The 18,624-nt window shown below is 49.5% G+C and overlaps 1 protein-coding gene across 7 annotated transcripts in view; it reads left to right on the top strand.

The window, feature by feature from the left end:
* The window catches only part of LOC129333226 (protocadherin gamma-C3-like), a 235,475-nt gene that overhangs the window by 168,160 nt on the left and 48,691 nt on the right, over window positions 1-18,624 (top strand). The window contains exon 1 of one of the 7 annotated variants that reach the window (XM_054984739.1): window positions 6,202-8,767. The exons of the other annotated variants lie outside the window; for them this stretch is intronic. Coding sequence (XP_054840714.1) covers window positions 6,344-8,767 — 2,424 coding nt within the window. The 5' untranslated portion in view covers window positions 6,202-6,343. Of the gene's footprint in view, window positions 1-6,201; window positions 8,768-18,624 lie in introns of those variants that run through there. 7 annotated transcript variants of the gene reach the window in all.

Genomic DNA, 18,624 nt, shown 5'->3' with positions numbered 1-18,624 from the left:
TGGACTGGGCTGAAAGCAACAAAATAAAACATGAATTTAGTGGCACCTTAAAGACTAGCAACATTTATTAATTTTTATGGTGCCGTTATACTTTTGTTTTATTTTGTGTGATTAGACTAACATGGCTACTCATTTTGAAAGCAACAAGCCAAAAATAATGTGAACACCAGCTCTCAAAGCATCAGACATTTTAGGAAAATGCTCAATTGTACATAATAGAATCCGTACATTACAAGCAGCAGCATCTGCTGCAAATTCAAACAGCCATGATGTATTTCGTGAGTGTGCGAATAAAACTCCGGATGAATTAAATAAATAAATTAAGAGTCAGATCTGAGAACAGAACACACTGAGGAGTGAAGGCTTCTCATCTTCTTTGAAGAACATTGGATTTCATACACATACTAGAGCTAGGCCATTTCCACGCTACTTACCTTCATCTGGAACGCTGCGGAACGTTACGAAAAAAACGCGGAAGATAGCGTCTTCTCGCGCGAGTTTTGCGCCATGTCGTGCAAAACTCGCGCGAGAAGACGCTGTCTTCCGTGCCTTTTTCGCAACGTTCCGTGGCGTTCCGGATGAAGGTAAATAGTGTGGAAACGGCCCCAGTGTGGTGTAGTGGTCAGAGTGTTGGAGAAGGATCTGGAAGGCCCAGTTCGAGTCCCCACTCTTGTCACGGAAGCTCACTGGGTAACTTTGGGCCAGTCACACCCTCTCAGCCTAAACTACCTGAGAGGGTTGTTGTGAGGATAAAATGGAAGAGAACAATGGGTCCTCATTGGGGGTGGAGTATAAATAAATAAATAATAGTCCAAGTGGGAAATTTGTGAAGAAGGTGGCCAGCCCTGTGTACTCCAGACCTTTTGCTCTCTACAGTTGTGGAGTCCATCTCTCCAGCCTCAGGAGGGGCAAAACCAGACACAATAAAGATCTCTGTCAGTCCATCAAAAGTCAGTTGTGTCCAGATGCAGCCAAGATCAGAGCTGCTTAGGAAGAGGGGATTTCCCCCTTCACCACTCCCACCCCCTTCCCAGTTTACAAATCAAAAGTAGGTTTCCCACGTTGCTAGCATTTTAAGAGAAAAGTACAGGTTTTTAAACTAATATTCTCTCCCCTGTAACACTGCAGATAACTGTGCTGCTATGCAACCTATTTCAGAACGATAGTAATAACAACATGCAATTTGGTTTCAGTTGACTCTGATACACTTTCACAACACACCCTCCCGTTTTGCTGTGCAAGAAGTTTTATTTTGTTTTTTGCTGCTCCTCTGCGTCTTTCAAGAGTCTGCGAGTGCCGATCTGTCGGAGATACAACACAAAAACTGCTGCTGTAGGAGATATAAGCCTGGCTAGCAGCTGTTTACATTACAAAGGAGGATCCTCCATGCTTCCTTTGTCTCAGCATGCCTCGGTGCAACCTGATCCCTTCACACATGGCATACGGCACTTCCAGTCATGCAGCAGCATTTCCTCTGTGTCCATATTAAGACTCCCATGCAGCGTGGGCAGAGCTTGACACCATGCACAGAATCTGGCCTAAGGAAGAATGCTGTTCAAATCAAAAGCATTTATGCTCGTTCATAAACACTGGTTTGTTTCTTTAGGTATTGTGTTACAGAACGATAATCATTTTACTGATGCTTTGAAATGTGTTCTAATGGACTGACTTGCTAGAAATTCTACCTGAGAGCAGAACCACAAGTGACAAAAGGCACAGATTGGACACGTGTCAGCTTCCCTCAAGTTTGGATGGGAAATGTCGGCGTCCTGGTCTTGCCGCTTGGCTCTCTGACTGCTGTCCAATGGACTTTTCAACTGTCGCTTGTCCAACATTCCGCCAAGCTGCCTACATTTCCCATAAAAACTTGAGGGAAGCTGACAAGTGTCCAACCTGTGCCTTTTGTCACTTGTGGTTCTGCTCTGAGACTTTAGATCTCATTGTCTTGTTTCATGCATCAGAAATTACTTTTGGTTTCAGGCAGCTTGCCTCACTGAAATAATGATAATGAATACCCGACGTTTTAAAACAGCACAATAAAATAAGCAACATTAAGTAGGCAATCAAACCTTTAAATCGGTGATTTTAAAAAAGCCATCTGAACTTTATTATCTGCTGGTGGAACACGATAGAGGGAGAGGGAGACCCTGCTGGCTTCTGAACCACCTTCAAGGGTGGACAGTGTGGAATGCACGACAGCAGTCAAGACGTGAGATTATGAAGGGATGGGTGTCAGGGACCAGATGGATGTAAACCCTTTGATGGTTGCTTGTCCGGTGGCTCCTTAGGGGTGGATTTACTACCTATGTGCTGGAGTAGAGTGTTGCCCCTTATGAGAGGAAATTATCGTGGACAGGCAGTGTTAGTGGTGAATACTCGGCCATGGCCCTTTTCCAAAATCCACCTGATTTGGTGCTATTCTCCTATAACATGAACTTTCATTTAACGGTTACGTTGTTTGTGTACATTTATTTTCAAAATCATGTATGTTGATTGATTTCCTGTTAATGATCTCAGGTGACAGGTCTAAGAAATACCCATCGGAATCCTTGTACAAGAACAGTCAATCGGGGCTGCTTCCACGTGGGAATTTTTTCCAACATGGAAAGCAGGGAGGGGGAAAAAACATTACAAAGAGAAACATGACATCTTGTTCATTCTGTGTACAACTCCCAAGACTCCTGGGGCTTTCCCCTTTAATCCAGAGAAAAACTAAACCCTCTTCTCTCAGGTTTAGAGGGGCATATTTGAAGTACCCCTTCCACGGCCACGAGGAGAGGAGTGACAACACTCCGCTTTCAGAGTGACACAGGCCTGCCCAGGGCTCATTTTGAGAGGGAACGTGCAGGAACGTAGTTCCCCAATGAGGTCACGTCAGGTGGCCCTGCCCACCTCTCAGCCATTTGGGGCCTGTTTCGGCCTGGATTGGGGCCAAAACGGCCCAGATTGGGCCTCTGACGAGTGGTGGATCACTCTCCTCCTCAGCAGCGGCCCAATCCTGACCATTTTGGGCCCAATTTCGGCCCTGAATGGCCAAGATTGGGTCAAAAACCCTGGGCCAAGATAGGTGATGTCAGGGTGTGTGTGGCATATGCAAATCAGTTATGCTAATGACACACTTCTGGTGATGTCAAAGGGCGTGGCATATGCTAATGAGTTATGCTCATGAGTTCCTCCAGCTTTTTCTATGAAATGACCCCTGGGCCTGCCCCATAAGACCCCCTTTACCCTTTTCAAGAGCTTTCCTCCCTTTCCCTTGTTGAGCCATGTTGTAATACTATAGAGTAGTTGGTGGTGTGGGAGTGTCCAGGGTCATGAGGGGGTCCAGCTGTGCATGGAGGGGGTGAGGTGGAGTGGTTGGGTAGCAGCAGTGGTAGCAGCAAGCCAAGCCAGATGGAAGGGTGCAAATACCACTCCTGCCTGCTCATCTAAGATCAGCCAGAGACTCCCCTGATAGGCAGAAAGAAGTATAACGTTGGAAACTAATGGGGATAGGGAGGAATTGCTTAAAAGCCAAGTTGTTGTGAGCTAAATATGTTCCACGTTGATTGAATATTGAGGGGCGAGACCAGCCTGCTCAAGCCACTGAAGAGATGATTTCGGGGGTAGTTAAGAAACGTGCATGCGCAGAACATTTTTTTCATACCAAATGGCTGAACATTCCTGGGTGAAAGCTTGATCTGAAATGATTTGTTGGAAGTACTTAATGCTGAAGAAGAGAGGAGAAGGGTGGGGGGGATATGATAAAATGGTGGATCCGTGCCTTAGCAGCAGCTGATGAAAGAAGGCACTCTTCCTTCACAGCCCTCCTTGCTCCCAAGCAATTAAGAGTGCAAGTACATAAATGCACTTCAACCTTCCAAGCCATTCTGTTATATTAGCTTTCTAATGCATCTAACACAAACTATACCCCTTTTATTTCAGATTCACTAGTCTAATTCCCATTCCCTCTACTCTACTTCTCTAACACTCTACTCCAGAAGTAACATGGGGTAAGAAAAGAACAAGTCCTAGTCTGTGGCCACTCCCAGTGACCGTGGCTTTAACTATGGAAGTGTGCTAAGAAGTAGCTCATTTGCCTTAGGTGTCTAGAGTAGCAGGTGCAGTTACAGAGCAACTGTGTGTTGGAGGGGGGATTGGTTTGGATGCTGACAGCCAAAGGGAATGGGGCACAGCTGTGCTAACAGTGGGAACTAGGTCACAATGGGGAGGGGGGCAGTGGTGCTCTCAGGACTGGGCTTTGAGGTGGAATGGGCTCAAGGGCTCAGCAGGTTGCCCCCCCCCCAAAAAGTAAACTGGAGTTGAAGTCTACATTGCCATCTGGGGCAGGGGCGGGGAGGACAAAATAATTATTTCCGGTGTCTAAACTCATCTTACTGAATCACTGGAATGTCCTTCTTTGGAGTTTTTTAAGCAGAGGCTAGATGGCCATCTAGCATCAATGCTGATTCTGTGAACCTGGGCAGATCATGCGAGGGAGGGCAGGAAGGGTCACATCAGTGCTTAGTTCTCATGGCTCCTTCTTACATGCCCAGGGTATGGTGATAGCCACGTTGGGGTCAGGTAGCAATTTTTCCCAGGCCAGTTTGGCCAGGGATCCCGACGGTGTTTTGCCATCTTCTGGGCATGGAGCAGGGGTCACTGGGGGTGTGGGGAGGGGAGATAGTTGTGAATTTCCTGCATTATGCAGTGGGTTGCACTAGATGACCCCGGAGGTCCCTTCCAACCCTATGATTCTATGTCTGACTGAATTAAATTCTGCTAGCATACTAGCAACAGGCTCTAGTAGTCTCTGTAAGGTCCTAGAATGCTAGTCAGACGATGATGACTGCCACAGCGTCGTAAGTCAGGTGTGACGGCCAGGCCTGTGCAACTGAACTGGACTACAAGAGGAAAGGGAAGGCCACTGGGCTGCAATCTGCAGATGACCCTGTAGAAAAGTATCAGGACATCAAAAAAGGCTCAAAAGGAACCTGAGAAACTAGAACAAAGTGGAGACATGAGAAATATCACAAGAGCTCCTTTATGGAAAAGAGGGGATGAGACTCATTCCAGCTAAGAACGGGATTTCCCAAAGTGAGAAAGACCGAAAGGACCACCTTTCAGGGCCTCAGGGCCAAACCAAGAGGGTTGCAGTACCCGTGATGTCTTCTGCTCTGTCCTTTTGGCTTTTTCTTGGCTTCAAGATCTCTAGAATACAGTTGCAACCCTAGTGCAGTTGGATAAAGGCCATGGATGGTCATTCCTGTGTCCACTCCCCTCATGTCAAAGGTCATTCAGTTTCCAGACAGGCCTCTGGGCCTTTTGGAGAGCATTTCCAAGCAGGAAGTGATTTGAGATTTGGGGTGTGTCTTACACTTGCTCTATGCAGGCAACGAATGAGCTGGTAGAATTCTGAGCTGGCAGAATGGGCGGTGCCATGTCAGCTGGTAGTATAGTGGGCCACATTCTTAATGATCCTCATGTGAAAACTGCCCACAAATTTTAAAAAATAGCACAACAGGGGGGGGGGGATGTTTCTAGCCTCACCTTTTGCATGCTGTGCCAGGTCTCCACGTATAGGGAAATAAATACTAAAGTGGGTGAAGGTTGGAAATGTAAACTCTCATCCACAACTGGAAGCAGCAACCTCCATCCTGCTGCCTAAATTTGCTCATGCCCAGACTAGGCCTTGGGCACAATCCGCCCTCCAGAGTGGCAAGACTCGTTTGAATGCCAATATGCAACATCCCGTTTGTTTTCAGGGCAGAGAAAGTCTTTCCGACTCACTTCCACCCGAGGGGAGGGGGCGGGGTCTGCCACAGGGGCACCTTCAGCCTGGTTTACGAGCGCAGGTGAATAAGGGGCTGGAAGGGGGCTGCGCCGGGATAGAAGCTGGATTCCAGTTCTGAACGCTGCTTCCCTTTGTTTAAAAGGCCCTTCTCCCTGCAGTCAGAAACCTAGCAAGGCAGGGCCTCCATTTGCAGCGCAGCAGGGAGCGTTTCACCGGCTCCCCGGGACTCCCGCAGTTGCAGGCGGCGTCTCGGCCGGCCTGGGCGGCGCAGCGCGACCCGACGAGGCCTCGGGCGCCCCGCTCCGCCGCCGGCCCGGGGAGGCCCGCTGCAGTAATCGGCCGGGACTCTACGCGCCGCTGTTGACCCAGGGATGCCGGCGGGGGCCGGCGCGCCGAGTGGGACGGCGCCGCGCGGAGGGCGAGCGGCAGACGGCGTGGGGCGCCTCGGCGGGTCGGTGGGAGCGCCATGCCCGACGGCCAGGCTCCGCCGCTGCGAGGCTGGGAGGCGCGGGCCGGCGGACGACTGGAAGCGGGCGGCGAGGCACCGGGGCCGGCGCGCCAGGCGGGGAGATGAGCGGCGCGGCCGGGCGGCTGCTGGGGCTGGCGCTGGGCCTGGGGCTGTGGCTGGGCGCGCCGGCGGGCACCCGGGCGTCGGCCGCGCTGCGCTACGCCGTGCCCGAGGAGCTGCCGGCGGGCTCGGCGGTGGGCGCGGTGCTGGCCGAGCTGGGGCTGGCGCGGGCCGCGGGCCGCAACGTGCGCCTGGTGTCGGGCGGCGGGCGCAGCTACTTCGAGGCGGACGCGAGCAGCGGGCAGCTGGTGGTGCGTGAGCGCCTGGACCGCGAGGCGCTGTGCGGGCCGCTCTCGCCCTGCGTGCTGAGCCTGCAGGTGGTGGCCGAGAAGCCGCTGGAGCTCTTCGGCGTGGCCGTGGAGGTGCTGGACATCAACGACAACGCGCCGGCCTTCGCCAGCCGCCAGATGCGCCTGGAGGTCAGCGAGGCGGTGGCGGCGGGCGCGCGGTTCCCGCTGGAGAGCGCGCAGGACCCGGACGTGGGCGCCAACGGCGTGCAGGACTACCAGCTGAGCGCCAACGCGCACTTCGCCCTCGAGCTGCAGGCCCGCGCCGACGGCTCCAAGTACGCCGAGCTGGTGCTGCGGGCGCCCCTGGACCGCGAGCGGCAGCCCGAGCTGCGCCTGCTGCTCACCGCGCTCGACGGAGGCAGCCCCCCGCGCAGCGCCAGCCTGCCGGTGCTGGTCGACGTGCTGGACGCCAACGACAACGCGCCCGTCTTCAACCGCTCCTCCTACGGCGCCCGCCTGCGGGAGGACGCCCCGCCGGGCTCGCTGGTGGCCCAGCCCCGCGCCGTCGACCTGGACGAGGGCCCCAACGGGGACATCCTCTACTCCTTCAGCAGCCACACCCCGGCCCGGGTCCGCCAGCTCTTCGGCCTGGACTCGGCCAGCGGAGAGCTGCGCCTCAGGGGCTCGCTGGACTTCGAAGAAGCCGCCTTCTACGAGATCTACATCCAGGCGAAAGACCAGGGCCCCAATCCCGCGGTGGCTCATTGCAAAGTGCTGGTGGAGGTCCTCGACGTGAACGACAACGCCCCCGACATAACGGTGACCTCCGTGTACAGCCCGGTGCCCGAAGATGCAGCGCCAGGGACCGTCATTGCTCTGCTGAGCGTCACGGATCAGGACTCGGGGGATAATGGACTGGTCCACTGCTCAGTACCTTCCGGCATCCCCTTCGCCCTTAGCTCCTCTCTGAAGAATTACTACACCTTGAAAACCAAAGAACCCCTGGACAGAGAACTTGTTTCGGAGTACAACATCACCATCACAGCCCAGGATGGGGGTTCACCTCCTCTTGCAGAGGAAAAGCAGGTACTGGTTAAAGTATCCGATATCAACGACAACCCTCCCAAGTTCCCACAGCCCTCTTATGACGTGTACGTGGAGGAGAACAACCTTCCAGGGACCCTGGTCCTTAACGTCAGTGCCTCAGACCCAGATCTGAACAGCAATTCCCACCTTTCCTACTCCATCCTGGACAGTCACAACCCTTCAGGAGACCTGGCGGGCAGGTATTTTACTATTAATCGGGAAAATGGGACTATTTATGTCCTAGTGCCTCTGGACCACGAGGATATCATGGAGTTCAGGATGGTGGTGCAGGTGCGTGATGGGGGCACGCCATCCCTTGCCACCAACCTCACGGTTGGTGTATTTGTCACAGACCAAAACGATAATCCGCCCCAAGTCTTGTACCCCCACGCAAATGCTAGTTCTTGGCTTTCAGAGACCATTTCGCCCACAGTCACCCCTGGATACCTGGTCACCAAGATTGTGGCTTGGGATGCCGATGCTGGTTACAACGCTTGGCTCTCCTATTCACTTCTGCAAGCCACGGACCCGGGGCTTTTCACGGTGGGGCTCCACTCTGGGGAAGTAAGCACTGCCCGCCAGCTACAGGAGGAAGACTCCCACAAGCAGACATTGGTCATCTTAATAAAAGACAATGGGGAACCTGCCTTATCGTCCACCGTGACCCTCACAGTAACAGTAGCAGAGGCATCGGGAGAGGCAAATCTCGCAATGGTGCCCTTCAGACCCCAAACAAAGAAGAACTTGACTTTCTATTTAATCCTTGCTGTCATCTTGATCTCCGTGGCCTTCTTTCTTACGGTGCTCGGGGTGGGGATTTATAAATTCTACAAGTGGAGGCAATCCAAGGATATATTCAAGGCCTCCAGAAGCTCCCTTTACAGGTCTCCGGGACCTTTCAACCACATAGACAACGTTCGGGGTGGATTTACGCCTCCAAACTTTTACCAGCAAGTCCGTACCACTGACTCCCGCCACAGTGACCTTCTGTACAAAATGCCCTTTACCCCCAGTCCCATAGGGAGCCGCCAGAACACTCTCGTCAGATGCGACCCTGCGCTATATAACCAGATAATAAGCACAAATAGTAGGCATCCGGTGCCCTCTGAGGTAACGTATTCTCTTTATGCTTATCCAGCAAACTCTGGAAAACACAGTTCCGATTTTCCCTTGACTAAACGTTTTTATTGTGGAGATGTGGCTGTTCCGCTGAAACCAGTTTCTCCCGTCCCATCTGGTGTGTGGTTTGACCCCGTCATTAAGAGCACCCATTTAGACCCCCATTACGTTTCCCCTCAGCGGTTAATGTGGTTCACACAATTCTGTCTGTATCAGTTCTGAAATCAGTAGGAGATATTTACACTGATGGTTTCACTAAGTTTGTAGTGAATGGGAGCCCGGGGAGGGGGGAGTTCACAGGCCCAGAGGTCATTAAATGTAGGACAAAAGCTGTGTATATAAAGTAATGGATTGTTAATAGGAGCCTTTATTGTTTGGGTGGTTCTCCCAGGCTGCTGAAAGGAGACGACCTGTAACACTTCCTTGGCGGTCTGACCCCTGTTTTTTGCCTTTTTAATTTCCGTGTGGTACAGGGATGTAAATGCAAGGTGTATTCTACATCTTCACACCCTTGGGGAACCTAATGGCATCTGATTTCAAGAGGCCATTTTCTAAAATGATTGCAGGAGAAATAGCACTTCCTTAGGAAGGAATGGCAACAGCCCTCCAGAGAAGGGGCTATGGGGTGCAGAAATGGATCTCCCTACTTTAAAAAGGGGCCTGAGGATAGATTTTGCCCTCAGAAGGAGCCCACCCAAGATGCAGTGCTCTGGGAGCAGCCACCTAATTCAGGCCTCTGGCCACACGTGAGGTATTTTCTCTGGCAGTGTGCAGTCATAGTCAGCCATCTTGATTTTGACAGCATTGTAGCTAAAAAGTGAGAACTAAGACGTTGAAGGGACTTCTAGAGAGGATCGTGGTTCACAGTCTGGAGTTCAATGCATTTTACATAATTTGAACCTTCAAGTAAAATAAGATCAAGCGTTTAGTGTTTGTGGGTTTAGTTTTGTTTCTGGGGAAAGTAAACTTTTAGGGCAAAAAAACCCCACCTGTATAAGGACTAGCTAGTTTAATCAGATTGGGGTTTTTTTTCATTTTTAAAACTAAATTTCAGGCCTGTATTTCTCTTGGAGAAGAGTGACGAGTGGAGTGCCTTAGCGATCAGTCCTGAGACCTGTTTTGTTTAACATTTTTATAAATGATTTGAATGAGGGAATAGAGGGAATGCTTATTAAATTTGCAGGTGATACTAAATTGGAAGGGTAGCAAATATGGTAGAAGACAGAGTCAGGATACAGGGATAATCTTGATAGGCTGGAAAACTGGGCTAAAACAAATAAAATGAATTTCAGAGAGATAAATGTAAAGTTTTGCACTTAGGTAGGAAAAATCATATACATAATTATAGGATGGGGGAGACTTGTCTTGGCAGTAGTATGTGTGAAAAAGATCTAGGGGTCTTAGGAGACCATATACTGAACATGAGTCAGCAATGTGATGTGATAGCTAAAAAGGCAAATGCAACTTTGGGTTTATCAACAGAAGTATAGTGTTCACATCACATGAAGTGAAGGTATCACTTTGCTCTGGTTAGACCTCACCTAGAGTATTGTGTTCAGTTCTGGGAATTTAAGAAGGACGTAAACAAGCTGGAACTTGTCCAGAGGAGGGCAAGGAAGATGGTGGGGGGTCTGGAGACCAAGTTCTATGAGGAAAGGTTGAAGGAGCTGGGCATGTTTAGCCTGGAGAGGAGGTGACTTAGAGGTGGAAAACCTTAGAGGTTTTTCATTGCCCCAGAAGGTTGGACCAGAACCAATGGTTTGAAATTAAAAGAGTTTTTGGCTAAACATTAAGAAGAACTTTCTGACAGTTAGAGCAGTCCCTCAGTGGAACAGGCTTCCTCGGGAGGTGGTGAACTCTCCTTCTTTGGAGGTTTTTAAGCAGAGACTAGATGGTTATCTGACAGCAATGCTGATTCAGTGAACCTGGGCAGGTCATGAGAGGGAAGGCAAGAAGGGTTACATCAGTACTTAGTTCTCATGGCCCCGTCTTACTCACCCATTGCCACTTTGCGGTCAGGAAGCAATTTTCCACAGGCCAGTTTGGCCAGGGATGCTGGAAGTTTTTTGCCATGTTCTGGGCATGGAGCAGGAGTCACTGGGGGTGTGGGGGGAATGTAGTTATGATTTCCTGCATTGTGCAGGGGTTGGACTAGATGACCCTGGAGATCCCTTCCAATTCTACTTGAGACTCATTGGGCCAAATGCACCCCAGCCCTCTCCCTCCAGTTTTTGTAGTTCCTAGTAAGGGGCAAAAATAAGCTGGTGACTGAACAAAACTGACATAGCTGGCGGGTGTACTGAGCTGAATAAACTCCAACAGCACCATCCTAAACAGAATCACATCATTCTAAATCCACTGAAGTCCATCTGCTTAGAAGGGCAGAAATCTCTTTAAGATTGCCTGGCCTGATTTTTAAAAAAGATTTCTAGCCACAGTATATTACCCTTGGCTCAGTGCAGTTAAAACTGCCTTTAAAAGGGGGCCCCTTCATTTTCCTTCCCATTCTGTGGCTTACCCAAGCTTGAAGAGCTTGTGACGCTTTGCTGAAAGTACAAGGCTTCAGCCTTTGTCAGACTGGGAAGGGAAAGAATGTTCTGCAGTTGGCCCACAGCCACTGAGTATACCCCCCCCCCTGTGTCCTCTGCGATGTCCTGATTCCAGGGGGCCACTCTCAGGGGAGAGCCTAAGCAAATGGAGCCTCACTCTTACTGAGGTCCTAAATCTGTGTCTGGACTGTTCCAGACTGCAGGCTGGGGCTCACCTGATACAATACTCACACCCCAATCCCTGCGCCTAGAAAACTATGCAGAAAGTGTATAGCCTAGCTTTCTCCTTGACATGCTAGTTTTCTGTGTGCAGGGAATTTTATCTGTGATATCTCCATCTGCAGTCTAAAATGGAACATCACAGAGGCAGATTTGGCAACCCAGCGAAAAGGAGACCATGTGAAGGGAGGGCCTCAAAGATATGCAGAGTCTAAGCTGTAGGGGCCCAGTAGAGCCCTAATGTTATGGGCTCTTGTTATGCCCCTGCCCCAGCAAAACGTTGGAAACACTTTCCATGGGTAGCCCTGTTTAATGTTTATTTTAGAAATCAGTGAGTGAGGTGATTGATTATCTTATTATCATTTATATGAAACGACACCTTACTTTGGGAGATGGCCTGTAATCCAGAAAAGGTGGTGTGTGTGGACTTGCAAAAACCCACCAACCAATTGGGTGCCAGGTGCTCTTGACCACACCTTTACCAGGAGGTACCGAGACACTTTCCTGAAACTGCTGCTAGGCTGTATGAGGTCCCAGGGAAGCCCCAGCTTCCAGGTCTCAGGGTCTGGCCTGAGGTCTTCAGGGAGGGTCAGTGTGGTGTAACTGTAAAGATGTTGGATCTCCTTCACTCCCAACTCCATTCCCAGCAGCTTAGGAGGCCTGCTCTGTTCATTGCTAACATTAAATGTGCTTCAGTTGGGAGTCAGGATGATTTCTGGCCATAAACAGCTGAAAGGAGACAGCACAGACACTAACACATTAGGGTTCTTTGAAAATGTTTGTGAACGTTATTGTTTTCTTTACAAATGTTTTTTTAAAAAATGCTTTGTGTGTGATGTAGGTATCGGGTAGGGGCAGTTCTTCTTTGCAAGGTGAGAGTCCCTCCTCCTGCCAAGGAGTTTCAGGCTTTGGGTGGCAATAGCTGGCCAAGCTCAAGGCACTGCACTGGCATGAGAAAATGGGGGCCTCTTGTCCATGGACCAGGCAGGTGCCAGTAGAGGTCACTTTCAGGGAGGCTGCCTGAATGCAGTCAAATGGTCAGTGTGGAGGCAGTGCCAGAGGAGAGAGCCAGGTAGGAAACAAAGGAAGACAGATAAAAATTCCATGGATTATTGCCTGGAATATCTATGTTACATACACAGGGCTTTTTTTCTGGGAAAAGAGGTGGTGGAACTCAGTGGCTTGCCTGAGGTGAAAATGGTCACATGGCTGGTGGCCCCGCCCCCTGATCTCCAGACAGAGGAGAGTTGAGATTGCCTGCTTGGCGGTGCAGAGGGCAATCTAAACTCCCCTCTGTCTGGAGACCAGGGGGCGGGGCCACCAGCCATGTGACCATTTTCAAGAGGTTCCAGAACTCCGTTCCACCGCGTTCCAGCTGAAAAAAAGCCCTGTACATACATATATCAGTATAACAATTTTTCTCCCATGGCTTCTTCACAGGTGCTGAGAATGGTTAATCTTCATGTGTGTGTGTGTGATGTGCTGTCAGGTGGCTTCCAACTTATGGTGACCCTGTGAATTAATGACCTCCAAAATGTCCTGTCATTAACAGGCTTGCTCAGATCTTGCAAACTGGAGGCTCTGGCTTCCTCCTTAGCCATCTTATTTTGTGTCTTCCTCTTTCCTGCTGCCTTCAACTTTCTTTTTTCAAGCGAGTCTTGTCTCCTCGTGATGTGACCAAAGCACAATACTCTGATTTTCATCATTTTAGTTTCTAGGGAGATTCCAGGCTTGATTTGATCTAGAATCCACTTACTGTCTTTTCAGCCGTCCATGGGATCCATAAAACTTTCCTCCGACACCACATTTCAAATGAATCCAATTTTCTTCCTGTCAGCTTTCTTCACTGTCCAATTAACTAGGGCTTTTTTTCAGGGGGAATGCGGTGGAACGGAGTTCCGGAACCTCTTGAAAATGGTCACATGGCCGGTGGCCCCGCCCCCTGATCTCCAGACAGAGGGGAGTCTAGATTGCCCTCCGCGCCGCTGAGCAATCTAGACTCCCCTCTGTCTGGAGATCAGGGGGCGGGGCCACCGGCCATGTGACCATTTTCTCCGAGGGCAACCCACTGAGTTCCACCACCACTTTTCCCAGAAAAAAAGCCCTGCAACTAACTAATTCTTTTTTATTTTATAGTTGCCACTTATGTGCTTGTTCTTTGATCATTTGTACAGTTTTTAATCTTTAGATCAAGTTAATGGTGACTGACCCCGTGATTCTTGGGAAACCATCTGTTAACTATATTTTCACTCATAATTACAAAATTGCAAAGAAAATAATAATTGCCAGAAAACATGGCCGAAAGGAATAGATTGAACAGTCTGTCCTGCCCTTCAGCACAGTAGCCCAGTATGCTGTCCTTTGGCTGCTGTTGTAACTGGGGCAACCCTTCATACTATTCCTAAACAAGATACTACAAATAATTAAATGGTGCAAGTATGACTAACGTATATTATCTGGAGACTGAGCCCTACGAGGAAAGGCTGAGGGCCTTGGGAATGTTTAGTTTGGAGAAGAGGAGATTGAGGGGGAACATGATTGCTCTCTGTAAGTATTTGAAAGGCTGTCATTTGGAGTAGGCCAAGGAGCTGTTCCAGTTGGCAGCAGAGGATAGGACGCGAAGCAATGGGCTAAAACTTCATGCACAAAGGTACCGGCTGAATATTAGGAAGAACTTTTTCACAGTCAGAGTGGTTCAAAAGTGGAATCAGCTGCCTAGGGAGGTGGTGAGCTCCCCCTCACTGGCAGTTTTCAAGAGGCTGGATGGATCTTTGTCAGGGATGCTTTAGGCTGATCCTGCACTGGGCAGGGGGTTGGACTAGATGGTCTGTATGGCCCCTTCCAACTCTATGATTCTATGATTCTATTAGAACAATGCATTTAATTTGGCAACAGAAAAATTTGCAGTTGGGATAGACTCTCACCAAATATAGTCATGGCCATGCCACACATTCCAGACCTAATGAACCCACAAGCTCTGTTCACATGGTACAGTGAACACTTGTGCAACCTGCCTCTAAATCAATTTTAAGACAGAGCCAACATGCGTTCACTTTACCAAAGAAACTAGAAACCCGTACCTGGTTAAATGTGATGTTTAAATCACATGACGTTCAGCTGCACATGTGTTGAATATAGCATGATTTACTCAACAAATGTATAAAGAAAAATGAAGTGTACAGTGTGCACGGATTGTATGTCCTTCACTGTAATTTGTGAACTGGGCTGCTGTGTGTTCACCACATGTTTTTATGTGTGGTTATTACATGCATATATTTCACTGTGCATATACCATGAAAGCAAAAATAAAAAGAGGAGGCTGTTGGAGCACATCTAGGGTGAAATAAAAGCATGTGGCAGTTTCACTTGCTAAAGGGTTCGCTGCTGGAAAAACAGGGTTCCTGGGTGTATTTTTGTGGGGAAAGAGAGAGAGAGAGAGAGAACCATGTGCACTTATGTACATTTTCCAGCAAATGCACAGGTGGAGCTTGCCACTGCAGTCATGCTCCTCTCCATATGTATGTTTATTTTTCCCAAAAGATGTTAACCCCAAAAGCTCCACCTACGAGAGCGCCACCCTTCCATGCGACAATCTAAAAGGCAGCAGAAAAAAAGTTGGATATTCCAGCAAAAGCCCCCAGAAATGGCAAAGGAAATGATCTGGACTTACAACAGTGAATCCTTCATTTCTCGTGCCTCAGGAAGCAGGTTCTTACTGATGAAATAATAATAGTAACATTTATTATTTATAAAGCACTTTTAAATTAAATTATATTGAATTAAAAATGACAAGACCTGTCTACAGGCTTACGATCGGAGGTCTGTAGGAGAGGAGAAGGGACACGAAGCAACCACCCCAAACCTTAAGCTGCCCCCTTCTGACCTGAGGTCTGAGCTGTGAGAACTTCCTTTTGGGTTAGTGGGATCCATTCCCCTAAAGGCATCGGCTGCCCCGTTCCTGAGATTCAGGGAAGGACTCAGATTCTGTTTGGAACATAAAGACAGAGGTATAACGGAAGTGAACTTGGAAGCTTGTCTTGCCTTTGTTAATGAATGTCATCCTTTTAAGGAATTTCAGAGGCTCTGCCAGTGTCCTCAGAAGTGCTCATAGCAAATAGTGCATCGCTTAATTGTGCAATGGTGCATGATTTCTGCCTTATATAGCTTAGATAAAGCTAGAATGTCAAGAAAAATATGTCATTCTGTGGTTTTCTTTATATCCCTGACCGTTTGAAACAAAGGAATTGGTCTTAACGAGTTGAAATGCTTGGAACATTCATTAATGCATATAAATCCTTGCAGTGACATGGGATTTAATGTTTAGATAATTATGTTGGGAAAATCAGGCAGTGACAGCTGGCAAATTGGCTTCCGGCTCCACAACCCTTGCAGTGGCCCTTTAAGACCTCCCCCACGCGGTTGGAGAATAGGGCGGTCCATTGTCAGCATCAGAAACCTGCCTTGGATACAGAGACCCAGTCTCTGCTTTGATTGACAGTCAAGTCCCTCCTCTCTGGATTCTGGGGCAGGCTCGTGGCTGCTGCTCCATTCTGTGGGGGGAAAACACGATAAAAGATGCAGATGGTGCGCAGCTTTGTCGGTCCTTGTGTGAACTAGAGTAAGATTCTCTGTTGCTTCCTTGGCTGTGTCGGGACTGGAAAGGACAGAGGTCCAGAAAAGGGAGGAGACATTTTGGCCCACATGCTCTCACCCAAGGAAAGACCATTCCTGCCATGGCAAGTAAGTGTTTTGCTTTTGGTTTCTGTCTCGCTCCGGAGTGCTGGGGAGATGCCACCGCTCTGTTACTCGGTTCCGGAGGAACTAGCACCTGGTGCCTTCGTTGGGAATGTGGCTAAAGACCTAGGTTTGGACGCTGCCTGGTTGGTCTCCCGACAGCTGCAGATTGTGGCTGGCTCCACGGAGAAGTATTTCCACGCTGAGACTCAGAGTGGGGTCTTGGTAGTCAAAGAGCGGCTGGACCGAGAGCAGCTTTGTGGGCCCAGCTTGCGCTGCCTGCTGTATCTAGAGCTCCTGCTAGCGAAGCCCACAGCCTCCCACCGGCTGGAGGTAGAGATCCTGGATGTGAATGACAACGATCCCGTTTTCCTTAACAGCCTCACCCGGTTGGAGATTGCGGAGTCTGCAAAGCCAGGGACCCGTTTCCCCCTGGAGAGTGCGGAGGATTTGGATGTTGGCACAAATTCAATCAGCACCTACCAGCTGGGTCCTCAGGGACACTTCACCCTGAGTATTAAGTCTCATAAAGGCGGCAGCAAACATCCTGAACTGATTTTGGAGAAGGCACTAGATAGAGAGCAGCAGCAGTGTCATCGTTTGGTGCTCACAGCCCTGGACGGAGGAGCTCCAGCGAGAACTGGGACTGCTGATATTGTGGTGTCGGTTATTGATGCCAATGATAATTCCCCCGTGTTTAATCAGTCAGTGTACAAAGTTACCCTGCTAGAAAATGCCCCTGTGGGAGCTCTGGTTGTACATTTACATGCCATAGACAAGGATGAGGGACCAAATGCAAAAGTGACCTATTCCTTCAGCAGCCACACTCCCCAGAAAATCCGGAAAATCTTCAGCCTTGACGAAGAGACTGGGGAGATGAGAGTTCTGGGAAATGTGGACTGCGAAGCTGCCACTTCTTATGAAATAGACATAAGGGCCAAAGACCAAGGGTCACCTTCCATGGACGCTCACTGCAGTGTCTTAGTGGAGGTAGCAGATCTGAATGATAATACACCTGTGATAACGTTCCTTTCTCTCTCCACCGCTATACCGGAGGATGCTCCCCCTGGTACTGTAGTGAGCCTCCTCAGAGTCACTGATAGAGATTCCGGAGACAATGGAGAAGTCCAGCTCCATCTTCCTGCAGACGTCCCCTTCCAGATTGTCCCCTCTTTTAAGAACCACTACTCTTTGATAACCAGCGGCCCACTGGATCGAGAGGAGACCTCACAATATGATGTCATAATCACCGCTACAGATTTGGGTTCTCCACCTCTTTCCACCCAGGGCCGTTTGCTTGTAAATGTCTCCGATCTAAACGATAACCCGCCCCATTTCTCACAGCCTGCATATCAGGCTTTTGTGAGTGAGAACAATGCTTTGGGGGTGCCAATCATTTCTTTGTCTGCCTTTGACCCTGATCTGGGCCAGAACTCTCAACTATCCTACTCATTGGTGGAACACGTTATCAATGGAGTGCCCATTTCCTCCTACGTCTCTGTCACAGAAAATGGCACTGTCTACAGCGGCTGCTCATTTGACTACGAACAAACCCAGCAGCTGGCTTTCCAGATGCAAGCAAAAGACAGCGGCTCACCTCCCTTGAGCGCCAATGTGACGGTCTCCATTTTCATTGTTGACCAGAACGATAATGCTCCTCTTGTTGTGTACCCCGTAGCCAGAGAAGGGGTCCTAGCTCAGCAGCCAGTCGCTTTCTCAGCCCAAGAAGGTCTCTTAGTAACCAAAGTGACGGCTGTGGACGCAGACTCTGGGCAGAACGCGTGGATTTCTTACAAGCTGCAACAGGCCACAGACCCAAGCCTCTTCAAAGTCTCAGCATACTCGGGAGAGATCCGAACAAGACGAACCTCTTCTGGAGCAAGACTCCCCTTCCCAGGAACTGGTCATTGAGATCCTGGATAATGGGAAGCCGCCCTTGACTGCCACCACCACTCTGATGCTGAGTCTAGAGCACAGGCATGAGCCGGGCATGACAGACCTCAGGAAGGCCCCCATGGAGCCAGACAGGCCATCCTACCTGACCTTCCATCTCCTTATTGCTCTGGTAGCCCTCTCTATTCTTTCTGTTGTGACTCTTGCATTTCTAGTTGCAAAATGCCTTCAAAGACTGAAAAGAAGGCACTTGGATGTGTCTTGGACCAGAGACATGAAGGGAAGAAACTCCCTGCTCATGAGAAGACACTTTGACGGCTTCCCAGTGAAGATGAGCCCAGAGGAGAAAATGGAGTCCCCCACAGCATTCACTGGGAGAGATTCTGTTCCTCGTTTTCCTCTCCTAAGGTCTGCTCAAACCCTCTCATCGGAAGGGGGAAATTTCAGGATTTC

Source organism: Eublepharis macularius, chromosome 7 (assembly GCF_028583425.1).
Source record: "Eublepharis macularius isolate TG4126 chromosome 7, MPM_Emac_v1.0, whole genome shotgun sequence".
Lineage (NCBI taxonomy): Eukaryota > Metazoa > Chordata > Lepidosauria > Squamata > Eublepharidae > Eublepharis > Eublepharis macularius.
Note: the sequence above shows the minus strand (reverse complement) of the source record. Positions and strands in the feature narration are given on the sequence as shown.